The 14368-nt window shown below is 37.5% G+C and overlaps 1 protein-coding gene across 3 annotated transcripts in view; it reads right to left on the bottom strand.

Annotated features, from left to right (window-relative positions):
- Positions 1-9284: 9284 nt before the first annotated feature.
- The window catches only part of AGO3 (argonaute RISC catalytic component 3), a 133978-nt gene continuing 128894 nt past the window's right edge, over positions 9285-14368 (bottom strand). For all 3 annotated transcript variants that reach the window (XM_011955330.1, XM_011955329.1, XM_011955331.1), the window contains 2 exons: positions 10606-10805; positions 9285-10110 (listed from right to left, as the gene is read on the bottom strand). In XM_011955330.1, coding sequence (XP_011810720.1) covers positions 10002-10110; positions 10606-10805 — 309 coding nt within the window. In that variant the 3' untranslated portion in view covers positions 9285-10001. The remainder of the gene's footprint in view (positions 10111-10605; positions 10806-14368) is intronic.

Genomic DNA, 14368 nt, shown 5'->3' on the forward strand with positions numbered 1-14368 from the left:
TTTTTTTTGAGATGGAGTCTTGCTCTGTCACCCAGGCTGGAGTGCAGTGGTGCTATCTTGGCTCACTGCAACCTCTGCCTCCTGGGTTCAAGCCATTCTCCTGCCTCAGCCTCCCCAGTAGCTGGGATTACAGGCGCATACCACCATGCCCAACTAATTTTTGTATTTTTAGTAGAGACGGGGTTTCACCATATTGGGCAGGCTGGTCTCCAACTCCTGACCTCGTGATCTGCCCACCTCGGCCGCCCACCCAAAGTGCTGGGATTACAGGTGTGAGCCACCATGCCCAGCCACATTAATTTGCTTTTAATTAGTAGTAACAAACTCTTATAATCAAAGTACAAATCTGTACTATCTGTATACAATTAGTACTTGATGTGTGGGGGGTGGAGGAAGTATCTCAGAATAGTGTATCATAGAGCAAACTAATGTAACTGGCAAAAATACAAAAAGAAATGAAATGGCTAATCTCTACAAAGAAAACACATGTTGATCTATTTTAAACTGCAAAACTTACCATATAAAAATAAAATTTTCCCATTTATAATTACCTGACACTTTTCCATTTCCCTGCCTCTCAGTGGAATAATACACTACAGTAAAATGTCATACATTGAGTTCCAATAATTTAGAATTGAAAACCCAGAGGATGGAATACAGTTTATCTTTTAACCTCTTATAGAAATTTCTTGACAAGCAAATTCATGGTGTAAAAATACAATGCAAGTATTTTACCTGCTTAAGGGAATATACTTTTTTCATGTATTTTTATTTATTTTTATTTTTATTTTTCTGAGACGGAGTTTCACTCTTGTTGCCCAGGCTAGGGTGCAATGGCGCAATCTCGGCTCACTGCAACCTCCACCTCCCGAGTTCAAGTGATTCTCCTGCCTCAGCCTCCCGAGTAGCTGGGGTTACAAGCATGTGCCGCCATGCCAGCTAATTTTTGCATTTTTAGTAGTGATGGGGTTTTGCCATGTTGGCCAGACTGGTCTCGAATGCCTGACCTCAGGTCGTCTGCCTGCCTCAGCCTCCCAAAGTGCTGGGATTACAGGTGTGAGCCACTGTGCCCAGCCCATGTACTTTTATTTTAAAAGTTAACATGCCAATATACGTAATCTTGATCTTGGTCAGATGTAGTGGCTCATGGCTGTAATCCCAGCACTTTGGGAGGCTCGACGTGGGAGGATCACTTGAGCTTAGGAGTTCAAGACCAGCCTGGGCAATACAGTGACCCCACCTCTAAAGAAAAAAACCATCAGCTGGGCATGGAGGCGCACGCGAGTAGTCCCAGCTACTTCAGAGGTTGAGGTGGGAGGATAGCCTGAGCCCAGGAGTTTGAAGTTATAGTGAACTATGATTGTGCCACAAAACAAACAACTAATCTTGACCTACTCACTTGGAAACCGGAGTGTCTATATATAATTGAACTTAATATTCTATAATCATTCTTTTTTTTTTTTTTTTGAGACGGAGTCTCGCTCTGTCGCCCGGGCTGGAGTGCAGTGGCCGGATCTCAGCTCACTGCAAACTCCACCTCCCGGGTTTACGCCATTCTCCTGCCTCAGCCTCCGGAGTAGCTGGGACTACAGGCGCCCGCCACCTCGCCCGGCTAGTTTTTTGTATTTTTAGTAGAGACGGGGTTTCACGGTGTTAGCCAGGATGGTCTCCATCTCCTGACCTCGTGATCCGCCCGTCTCGGTCTCCCAAAGTGCTGGGATTACAGGCTTAAGCCACCGCGCCCGGCCTATAATCATTCTTTTTACTGCCTTCCAATTTATTCACATTCATAAATTATTACTATTGAAATTTTTAATTAGCTGAAGTACCCTATTAATCAGTCTTTATACCTGGCTCTCTCTAGCCACTTAAACTCTGACTTCTTCACTGATACTCAGGGATTGAATCAACTTTAGAAGTATGCTAGGGAAAAAATCAGGGTAGCAAATCTTCCATATAACAAATTATGGGGGAAAAGTTTCATTTCAAAATCAATTATCAATGAGTTTTGAATCATTTGCTATTTGTTTTCCAGGCCTACAAAAAAGGTATCTTAATCCTAATGCTGAAAAATGTGACCATTTAAGCAGTTTCAATGTACTTAAAGTTAAAAAAAAAAAAAAAAAGAAAAGGCATGTAACAATCATTTATTTGACAGGTTTCCCCAAAACTGCAATCAGGTAAAATAAATCCAATCTGTTATGTTAGTTTGCTACTAAAGGGAAAAAAAAGATCAAACTTACAGGAAAGCCCCACCTCCCCTCCACATGTAGAAATCTGTCTAAAGACTGTCTTTAATGCCCACTATATAAACAACATTAAATATTCTAAGTTACAAAATAGTGTTAATGGTTTATTGGTAAAAATTCAAACTCTAGAGTTTATGGAATTCATAGTTTGGTTGGTATATTAACACTCCATCTTAATCTTTGCTGCTATTACAAAGAATGAGGAAAGCTAGAAATATCTATAAAAATAAAATACCTTAAAACCAACAAGCAAAATATAAAAGTTGCACACAAATTGCCAATAAATATAAACATCACAATAGAAAAATTAATCTTAACAAAAATAAACTCATAATTGCTATTAAGACATTATAAAAACAAAAAAGTTTAATGTGCATGGATATTTGCAAACAGACACAGTACACTCCAAACAATATAATTTTACTATCATTATTACATAATGCAGCATACAAGGTTACTGAGGTGTGGTATTTTTTTTTGTTGTTGTTGTTTGCTTTTAGTTTTCTTTTCTGGAAGAATGCTCACCAAATTCACAGGAAAGAAGTGCCTAGGTGATCATTTACTGCTATTTATTGCTTCCTGGTAGGGAGCAAAATTGCCCTCTGGTACATAACTACATTTCTTTTTTCTTTTTTTTTTTGAGATGGAGTCTCACTGTGTCACCCAGGCTAGAGTGCAGTGGCGCGATCTCAGCTCACTGCAAGCTCTGTCTCCCGGGTTCACGCCATTCTATAGGTACCCGCCACCACACCTGGCTAATTTTTTCTATTTTTAGTAGAGACGGGGTTTCACCGTATTAGCCAGGATGGTCTCGATCTCCTGACCTCGTGATCCGCCCGTCTCGGCCTTCTGAAGTGCTGGGATCACAGGCATGAGCCACCGCGCCGGGCCACTATCTACATTTCTAATGACTATGAAAGGTCCTGCTATTTTCCTTTCTTTTGCTTATTTCCCCTTAAGCACAATTTTGCATATCCTACTTCTAATTAACTGATCAAACCCTTTTAAATGCCTTGTCATCATTCTTCATAGTTCCTGCATCCTAGAAAAAATAAAAAATCATTTAAAATATTCCTTGGTGTCTAGAAAATAAAATTTCTTTAACAATAGAGATCATCATTTTGCTTTCTTGCTTAAGCTGATCTGAATGATGACTTGGTATTGCCTTTATGAGCAGTCCTCCTTAATAATGACTAATTAGGCCGTGTGTGGTGGTGCATGCCTGTAATCCCAGCTACTCGGGAGGCTGAGGCAAGAGAATCACTTGAACCCGGGAGGCGGAGTTTGCAGTAAGCTGAGATCACGCCACTGCGCTCCAGCCCAGGTGATAGAGCAAGAGCTTATCTCAAAAAAAAAAAAAAAAAAAGATTAGAAGATGTTGCCTACAATTCCAGGCAAGTTACCTTTCCCTTTGGACACTGGTACTATACCCATAATCTTGTTAAAAAGTTAAGTAGTTTTGCTGTTTTATGTGCATTATGGATTTCCTCCAATACAGCTGAGAATTAAAAGGGTTAATTCTACTAAATATTTTGTTTTCAAATTTACAAAATAAATTTGGTGAGCATTTACCTTTACTTTACTGCATAAAAGCTTTCCTTGGTTCCCTTGGACGAGACTCAGGACAACAACTAACATTATTTTTATGAAACTGTCACACTCTTGGAGTTCTAAAATAATTTATCTTTAAAATTCTTAGCTTCGTGCTACTTGAAAAATAAAAATCTACAGCACCATCTTCTGAAAAGGCACTTTCTAAGAACCGCCTTGCTTTAAAAAATGATTAAAAAATTTAACTCAAGAGTCTATGCCCTGACAAACATCTTTGCTTTACTGAGACCCTAACATAGATACACTAGATTTTGGTTACCTTAGAAATTGGTCTAAAAAAGGAAGGGACCCCAATGGCTGGATAGGTGATTTGATAGGATTCTAATTTTGTCACACCGTTTACCTGATACTTCAACAGGGTTTCTCACTGGTAAATCTCAACCCTCTATATTGAATCTACCATCCTTCTATCTTTAATTCAAATTAAAATCTTTAACTTCCATATTTTAAGAACAAAAGATTCTTGAGATTTAATCAATGACGCAAACATCTGGAGTACTAGTTTTGATGGGTAAAGTAATACAAATTTCCATGAGTAGTAGGGAATATTAGCACAAGCCTTGACCATTGTATCTTAGTTTAAAAAATTACGTTGACTGACATGGAAAATTATAAACTTAAATGTACCATTTTAAAAGTAGGAAAAGAGTCAAAATAGTTTTTCCCTTTGTGTGTGTGAGATTATATATATACACACACTCATACATATACACACACACTCCCCACCCTGCTTCCTGGGACTTAGCTTGGCTTTCACTAATCACAGTGTCATTTCTAACATTGTAACTGATCAAGAATGTTCTTAGTATAAACAGGACTTTTTAAAAAATATTTTTTTGGAGAAAATTCTCACTTTCTGATTTCTGCACTGTCTTACTTATCTATTCTTGGCTTATTTTTTGACTCCTATAGAATCACAAAAGTGCTTTTGTATGATCAAATATGAGAACTGAAATAGGAAAACAAAGGTTCTAAATTAGGGCGTTACTTGATGTCAAACCTCCCAACAATTCTTACTGAAGCTTTAAGACATTTATGAATTCTCAAAAAGTATGAAAATAATGAATACTTCATATGGATAAAGCCAAAATAAAGGTGCCAGACTAATGATCTTTATGCAGCTTGACTAACTAATAAAAGGTAATCTAAGTAGCAAGTTACTGTTAAGGGCAACTTGCCTGTTCAACAGAAGAACATCTAAGAGGATAAGCTAAGCAAACATTTAACTCAGGTTTAATGACACTGAATGAAAATTTTGCAGAGTTGTCAGTTAAACTTCTTGGAAAAAATATTAAAATCAAGTTTGAAATAGGAAGACTACAACATATTCTAGCTGTATCCAAGTCGTTTGCTTCTTGAATTTCATAAAAATCACCACCCTTGGCAAATTCATGTAGGTCTCTAAACAGATCCATCAAGTTCCTTAAGTAACAAACGGTCTCTAATTCCTGGTCTGCAATCCATTTAAACACTTAAGATCCATCACTGGCATGCTTAGCACTCACTCTTTCCTTGAACACTGAGATCCTCTGCCAATCGTCCCTGCTGAAGGGCAAGTCAGCTTTTATTTTCCTAGACATGCCTTAAATCTTTCATGACTCTGTCAGGAGGCCTGTCCTCCTAAAATCCATTAGAGAATACACAAGTGAACACTAGGCAGTGGTGAGGTGTGGTGAAGCTAGCCTGGAAACTGGTCTACACCTTTAGAAGGCTGAGAATCCCTGTGCTGGAAGGCAGAGATGCCTCTATCAAGTGCCTTCCAAAACACTCAGTCATTCCTACTAGAATCCCTCCTAGACTGTCTTCTAGGAAGAGAAATATATTAATAGGTTATAAACAGGGATTTCCCTTAGAATAATAGTTTTCCCAAGAAACTTGTTAGAAGATAACTATTAAGAAAAAGAAAGGGAATCTAATATTTCTGTGAAAATGTGCCAAAAAAACCAGTACTGAGGAGGCTGAGGTACCCTTTTTCAAACTGTAAAAGTCAAAATCTACATTTCTAAAACAAAGAATATCCTGATATTAAATTGAAACTAAAATGGCAGCACCCTTTGTTACTTTGATATTTCGTGTCCTTACTCTTACTTAGGAAAAAAAACGGTCTAACACTAGCCTTGAATCCTGCTTATCTCCTTATTGTTTAGTGCAGTAACTGTCAGACTCTACTTAAATAAATATAGCAGCTACAATATTGTAAGTGTATGGTCCTCCATGCCAGTAACCTGATACTGTAATATAATACATGTATCAGCACTTTACGTAGACACTTCAGCCATCAAGAATATACATTAAACTCCCAACTCTTCTTCATATGAAAATCAATTATCTAGTTGCCAGACTGATATTTTACAGTCAGTCTTGTAAGATACATCATAGAAAAAAGAAGATTAAAATTTAGCATTCATGATATAGTTAGTGAGCAAGGGCAGGAGCAGAAGGGTCACTGTGAATTTCATGTTTAACTTAAAAAAAAACTTTTTTAAAGTAAAAAGATTAGAAATTCTGCACCAGAAGTGCAACAATAAATAGGACAAAAATCAAGAAGCATTTGTCACTTAGCCTTTTACCTTAAAATTCTAAGCACAAGTTTTCTTGTAATTAAGAACCAATGGTAATTAATATACCAATTTGTTAGCAAAATAGAAATATAGTATACATATTCTTTCAAGTTAATCAACTTTAAACTAGCAATGCTGACTAGTGTAAGAGCACTCTAAAAAAGAAATCACTCAAAAGGTAAAACTTTATAATTTAGAAAAAATATTTTTCCTCTTAAAAAAGTCTTTCCAAATATATTTAAATTAAGGGCTTCACTCTAGCATATATGAGTGACTGAAAATTAGGTAAGAGAGTACATAGAGAAAGGGTATCTACAGTCGTTCCCTAAAGTTTCCCATATGAATCTGTGCAGCTCCCATGATAAAGATGTTTACTCACACTAATCAAGCACATACCAATTAAATTTTTATCATCTTGGGTATACTATTTTCTTCTCTTGCCCATGATCCTGACTATATTCAGTAAAATTTCAGTGTAAAAAAATCCATCTTTTATAGGAAATTTTTCTGGAGGAGATGGGAGAAGACTGGGAGAAAAAATGTATATACTATACAAATATTACCTTTTGTAAAGTTCTTTGCAACAGTGTTGTAAATTGCATTTCAGACACTTCAAAATAATAAACATACAAAATACAGTACTTTCTTAGTTTTCTGGCAGAGGGACAAAAGATTTCATGCCTGTCGGAGGACATGGGCTCAGATTTTAGGCTCAAAATACAGTGAATTGGCAATAATAGTGGATTACAGGTAAGAGAAAAACTAAAGATCTAAATCCATTAGGTTTCACGTGCAGATGGAATTCTGAAAGGCTAACAACAATGCCCACTGGAAACAATCTGTAGTATCTATACTCTGAACCAGTGCAAAAAAAAAAAAAAAAAAAAATCAAAATGCAATTTTCATGAGTTACAAAGTGCAAAGCTCCCCTGAATCCAATGTTACTGATAAACTCGGTTTTGATAGCTTTATAGTACTTTTTAATACCTTAAAGTGTAATCAATAAAACAAAAGTTTTGTAAAACAATTTCCCACATTTCAGTGATTTAACTGATTTAAAATGATCAAAGTCCTAACTTCCTTTGTTACTATCACCTTAATTTTAAAAGGAAAGTTACACTGGTGATACATTAGCAAAAGTTTTAAAATATCATCTTGCATTTTCCTGATTCTTTTTAGTAAATGAAAATGGGCATCTAGCCAATATGATTCTTCAATAAACACAATCTATTTGCAAATAATTTAAATATGTTAAGTTATTCACGATTATTTCTTATACAAAAGTTCAACTTTATTTCTAATATTCAAGTTGGACTCATTTAGGCAATTTCACTTCATTTTCATTATGATTTTTTTTTTTCTTTTGAGACGGAGTTTTGCTTTTGTTGCCCAGGCTGGAGGGCAATGGTGCAATCTTGGCTCACTGCAACTTCCGCCTCCTGGGTTCAAGCAATCCTGCCTCAGCCTCCCAAGTAGCTGGGATTACAGACGTCCACCACCATGCCCAGCTACTTTTTGTAATTTTAGTAGAGACGGGGTTTCACTATGTTGTCCAGGCTGGTCTCGATCTCCTGAGCTCAGGTGATACACCTGTCTCGGCCTCCCAAAGTGCTAGGATTACAGGCATGAGCCACAGTGTCTAGCCTTTTTTCATGATGAATTTTAAAAGATATGCTTTAAAGCTGAAAATTACAAAACTTTCCTTCTGAAATTAAGGCTGTATTCTTTGCCCTTTTAAATTATGGAGGTGCCTGTTCCTCCTACTCTCCATGGTAAAGATGCAAAGAGACACAACTTTCCTTTAAAACTGCTTATTGCACTAAAAGATAGCAAAAACAAGTTGTCAGTTCTTAAAATAAACATGACTATATTTTTATAAAAGATGCTGCCAATACAATTCTATAATTATTAAAGCACTGTTCTAATAAATATAAAAGAAAAGGAAGCTATACTTCCAAACACATACATATGTGTTTATATACACACACATACATATATATATATAAAATATATGAAAATCACATTAAGGTATGAGAGGCAGCAAGTAAACTATCAAAAAACAGAACAAAAAAATCCCTCAACAACCCCTTCTCTCTCTCTACTCAATTTCAGAGGTCTCAACCCCTACAGAATTCTAATCTTTTAAAATATTTACCCTTTATAAAAGCTTTAAAGAATTTCTGTGTATAACCCATAGAAACAGAAGGTTTCAGAAAACACATCACTTATCAGAGAGAAAGAGTTACAACTTCTGACAGGATATTTATAGCAGCTTTAACAAACTCACTAAAGAAAAAGAATAGCAGGCCAGGTGCGGTGGCTCACGCCTATAATTCCAGTACTTTGGGAGGTCAAAGTGGGTGGATCACAAGGTCAAGAGATCGAGACCATCCTGGCCAACATGGTGAAACCCCATCTCTACTAAAAATACAAAAATTAGCTGGGTGTGGTGGCGCACGCCTGTAGTCCCAGCTACTCGGGAGGCTGAGGCAGGAGAATCGCTTGAACCCGAGAGGTGGAAGTTGCAACAAGCTGAGACCTTGCCACTGCACTCCAGCAGCCTGGTGACAGAGCAAGACTCTGTCTCAAAAAAAAAAAAAAAAAAAAAAAAAGAAAAAGAATAGTTCAGGTTGCTACTGCTTATATACAAATTGCGCAAATGTATGTTCAGAGTGGGAGGGGAGAGACACACTCACAAAAAGTTATTTTACGTATATATATGTGTGTATGTGTCTGTGTATGTATGTATACTATATATATATAAAAGTTTGATTCTTAAGACAGCAATATCAACAGTTGAGAACTCAGAATCGTGTAGGAGATAGGAGTCAGGAATAGGGTATGCAAAATAAAAGTAGAAATCTAGTTTGCCATATTTTACATTCAAACAAACCAGGTACGTGAATATTTGAATGTCACTGGTAGGATTAGGGAAAAAATATAGGTGATGAAGGCAAGGGAAAAAGAGAAATAAAAGCGGTAGTGGTAGTAGAATAAAAGGGAAAGGAAGTTCCCCAAATGGAATGAATTCTAAAATATATACACAGACACATATATATCTATTATCAATCCAGATCCAGATATATATGCGTATGAAGTATGGATGTATATATTTTAAAAATACAGACACCTTTTACAAGAATATATGAATGCACATTAATTTTTTGCACATATAATTTTGAAAAATCACTTTGATTATTCATGAAGGTATATATTTTTTAAACCATCATTTACTTTTTCGATAATTTTTTTTGCAAAGATAGTTGTGCTGCCAAGCAACTTGAGGTAAAGGCATTAAAAGGGTTAGACTACAAGAAATGAAAACAAAACAATTGCGATACTTCCTACAGGAGACCGCACAAAAAGCAGTTGGCTGGTTTCATATTGCATAATGATGCTGTGTTCCTTGATGAAGTAAACAATCTTCCTTGTATTAACATAAGGATCAGACCTTGGCCCCCACACAGTGTTGGTTTCTGTATGGCTGGAGGTGTCCTTACTCAATTGACTCCACTGGAAACGTACGTTGTATGTCAATTCATCTTTCAGTACTTCCTCTCAGAGAATATACTTGGACTATTTAAGCAAAGTACATTGTGCGTAAGGTATCTTGGTGAATCTGTACAGCCTTGGCAAGAGCTTGTGGATCTCGCCCATTGCTCTGTCCTGAAACGTGACTTCCTTCAGCACTGTAAGAGAAGTGGCAATGAACACAAAAACAAACTTTCTATTCTGATGTAATGATTCTGATAAATACTATTTGTTGTAGAAAATTTCAAAATTATTAACAAATAAGAGACTGGTGTAACAATCTATGTGTCCATCACTCAGCTTCAATCATTATTAATTCAAGGTCAATTTTGTTTTACTTCTCTCACCTCCCCAGAATTAATTAGAAGCAAACCCAGACATCATATCATTTTGTCTACCTATCTGTATCTATCACTTTATTACCAATAATCTCTCCTTTGCTTTAATGTGGTAAAGCAACTAAGTTACTATATCATTCTATTACTAATGAACTTAGAAAACATGTTTCAATAGGAAACCTTGGGCAGTCAGTTCTGACTGTCCTCACTTTTCACATGGATCACTGACTCCTCTAATAGCTTGGGGAACTTGAAAATCCTAACATGCAGACAATATTTGGATTTGGGTGAGAACCTGTTATGTTTTTATATTACCTGTCATGTTCTTTGTCCACAAGATGGTATCTGGCTCTAAATGCTACCAGGTGAGCGTAATACGCTGGTGCAGGTATAGAAACAGATCGTGTACAGCGTACGTAAGTATGGCAGAGCTGGTAAGTTAGCAGCTGAAGTTCATCTGCAGTGAAGCAGTTATCATCCCATAAAACATGATAGTGTGAAGGACGACTGGTACCCTATAGAGAAGGCAATGACATACACTGTTGAATTTTGAACTCTTTTTGTTTTGTTTTGTTTTTTGAGACAGAGTCTTGCTCCGTCGCCCAGGCTGGAGTGCAATGGCATGATCTTGGCTCACTGCAACCTCCACCTACCGGGCTCAAGTGATTCTCGTGAGTCAGCCTCCCCAGTAGCTGGGATTACAGGCATGTGCCATCATGCTCAGCTAATTTTTTGTATTTTTAGTAGGGACGTGATTGTGCCACGTTGGCCAGGCTGGTCTCACCTGACCTCAAATGATCTGCCTGCCTCAACCTCCCAAAGTGCTGGAATTACAGGTGTGAGCTATTGTGCTGAGCCCAATTTTGAACTTTTTAATAAATATTTAATACCAAGTCACATAAAAAACAGGTTTGGCACTTTGGGAGGTCAAGGTGGAAGGGTACCTTGAGGCCAGGAGTTCAAGACCAGTCTGCACAACACAGTGAGACTCCATCTCCACAAAAGTTAAAAATAAAAATTAGCCAGGTGTGGTGGCATGTACCTGTAGTACAGCTACTTGGGAGGCTGAGGCAGGAAGATCACTTGAGCCCAGGAGGTCAAGGATGTGGTGAGCTATGATCTCACCATTACACTCCAGCCTGGGTGACATAGTGAGACTTTGTCTCAGTAAATAAATGAAATGAAATGAAATAAAATAAAATAAAATAGAAAAGTAAACCTGGGAAGATGTATAAAGAACAGTTTTTAGTCTCTGTTAAATATTCTTGGTTATTTGCTGATTATAGCAGAAGTTTCAAACTGATATCCTAAAGGAAAACTGTTCAGGCTGGGCATGGTGGCTCATGCCTATAATCTCAGCACTTCAGGGAGGCTGAGGTGGGAGGACAGCTCAAGCCCAGGAGTTTGTGACTAGCCTCGGCAACATAGGAAGACCTCATCTCTACAAAAAGATTTTAAAAATTAGCCAGGTGTGGGCCAGGTGCGGTGGAGATTGAGACCATCCTGGCCAATATGGTGAAACCCTGTCTCTAGTAAAAATAGAAAAATTAGCTGGGCATGGTGGTGCCTGCCTGTAAGCCCAGCTACTCAGGAGGCTGAGGCAGGAGAATCGCTTGAACCAGGGAGTTGGAGGTTGCAGTGAGCTGAGATGGCACCACTGCACTTCAGCCTGGTGACAGAGCAAGACTCTGTCTAATAAATAAATAAATAAATAAGCAAGCAAGCAAGCCAGGTGTGGTGGTGTGGACCTGTAGTCCCAGGTAGTTGGGAGGCTGAGGCAGGAAGATTGCTTGAGCTGAGGAAGTCAAGGCTGCAGTGAGCGGTGATTGTGCCACGGCACTCCAGCCTGGGCAACAGAGCAAGACCCTGTCTCAAATAAATAACAAAACAAAAACAGGCTGGGTATGGTGGCTCACACCTGTAATCCCAGCACTTTGGGAGGACAAGGTAGGTGGATCACTTGAGGTTAAGAGTTTGAGACCAGCCTGCCCAACATGGCAAAACCCCCTCTCCACTACAAATACAAAACAATGAGCCGGGTGTGGTGGCATGTGCCTATACTCCCAGCTACTGGGGAGGGTGAGGCAGGATAATTGCTTGAACCTGGGAGGTGGAGGCTGCAGTGAGCTGTGGCTGTACCACTGCACTCCAGCCTGGGTGACAGAGCAAGACTCTGTCTCAAAAAATAAAAATAAAAATTAAAAGTTAAAAAAAAAAAAAGGAAAACTGTTCCCTAAGGTTTCTGGCTAAATATATTGAAGAAATATTCCTATCTTGAAGATTCATAATGGTCATTTGCATATCAATGGTCTTAAAAAGTTCCATAATAAAAAAAATCTGTTTAATGGCATTTCTAAAACTTAACTTGAACAGAGAATCTTTCTCCTCTGTGATTTTTAAAATACAGTCATCTGGATGCAATGTGATATTTATTAAATATGGGAGGAAATACTAGGTTAAAATATATAATCCAGTTATATAGGATTTATTTATTTATTTAGAGACAGGGTCTGCAGTCTGGACCTCCCAGGCTCAGGGGATCCTCCCCTCAGCCTCCGGAGTAGCTGGGATTACAGGCACGCATCACCACACCTCGCTAATTTTTGTATTTTTTATAGAGATGAGGTTTTACCATGTTGCCCAGACTGGTCTCCAACTCCTGGGCTGAAGCAATTCACCTGCCTCGGCCTCCCGAAATGCTGAGATTACAGGCCTGAGCCTGATATATATAGGTTTTAATCCCTAGAAGATACTATTAACTTTTTTTGGCTTTTATTATTTTTCATAGACACATAATAATTACACATATTTATGAGGTACAGTGTAATATTTTGATACACATATATAATATATAACAATCAAATCAGGGTAATTAGGATATCTACACCTCAAACATTGTGTCAAGAAAATTCCAAACCCGCTCTCCTGGTTATTTGAAAATATATAGTAAGTTGCTAATTATAGCCATCCTATAGTGCTATAGAATATTAGAACTTATTCCTCCTATCTAGTTGTAATTTTGTATCTGTTAACCAGTCTTTGGTAATCCCCCTCCCTTTCCTGCCTCTAGTAACTACTATTTTACTCTATACTTGTATGACATCAGCTTTTATAGCTTCCACCAGTGAGATCATGCAGTATTTCTCTCTCTGTGGTTGGCTTATTTCACATAACATAATGTCCTCCAGGCTCATCCATGTTGCCAAAAATGACAGAATTTCATTCTTTTGTGTGGCTGAAGAGCATTCCATTGTGTATAAATACCATATTTTCTTTATCCATTCATCTGTTGATAGACACTTAGGTTGATTCCATATCTTGGCTATTATAACAGTACTGCAATAAACATGGGGATGCAGATATCTTCTTGACACACTGTTTCCTTTCCTTTGCATATATACCTAGTAGTGGGATGGCTGAATCATATGGTAGTTTTAATTTTAGTTTTATGAGGAACTTCCATACTGATATCCATAACGGCTGTACTAATTTACATTGCCACCAATAGTGTATATGAGTTCCCCTTTCTCTGCATTCTTTGTCTTCTTGATAATGACTATACTAATCTGGGTGAGATGATATCTCATTGTGATTTTAATTGGCATTTCCCTAGTGATTATTGATGTTGAACATTTTTTCATATACCTGTTGGTCCTCTCAATTACTCTCTTGAGACATTTGCCCATTTTAAAATCAAATTTTTTTTTTTGTTGTTCAGTTGTTTGAGTTCTTTGTATATCCTGGATATTAATACCTTTTTTTTTTTTTTTTTTGAGACGGAGTCTTGCTATGTCGCCCGGGCTGGAGTGCAGTGGCCAGATCTAAAACCATACTGTTTTATTGTCACTTAAAAGTATCAATTAGTAGAAAATTGACTGATAGTTTAGCTCTACTTTTGAGTGCCACCTTCCAGAGAAATTGACCTTATCTTGCTGTGTCTGATAACACAAGTCATTTGCTTCAAATTCAAGACAGTATCAGCCACCCAATTCTTGTATTATTGTTTATTTGTCTCTTCTCATCAAGGACTTGCTTCTATATCTGGTTCTTGGCACTCATAGTACTGTAAGTAGTAAAA

This window comes from Colobus angolensis, unplaced genomic scaffold, assembly GCF_000951035.1.
Source record: "Colobus angolensis palliatus isolate OR3802 unplaced genomic scaffold, Cang.pa_1.0 Scaffold4, whole genome shotgun sequence".
In the NCBI taxonomy this organism is placed as follows: Eukaryota; Metazoa; Chordata; class Mammalia; order Primates; family Cercopithecidae; genus Colobus; species Colobus angolensis.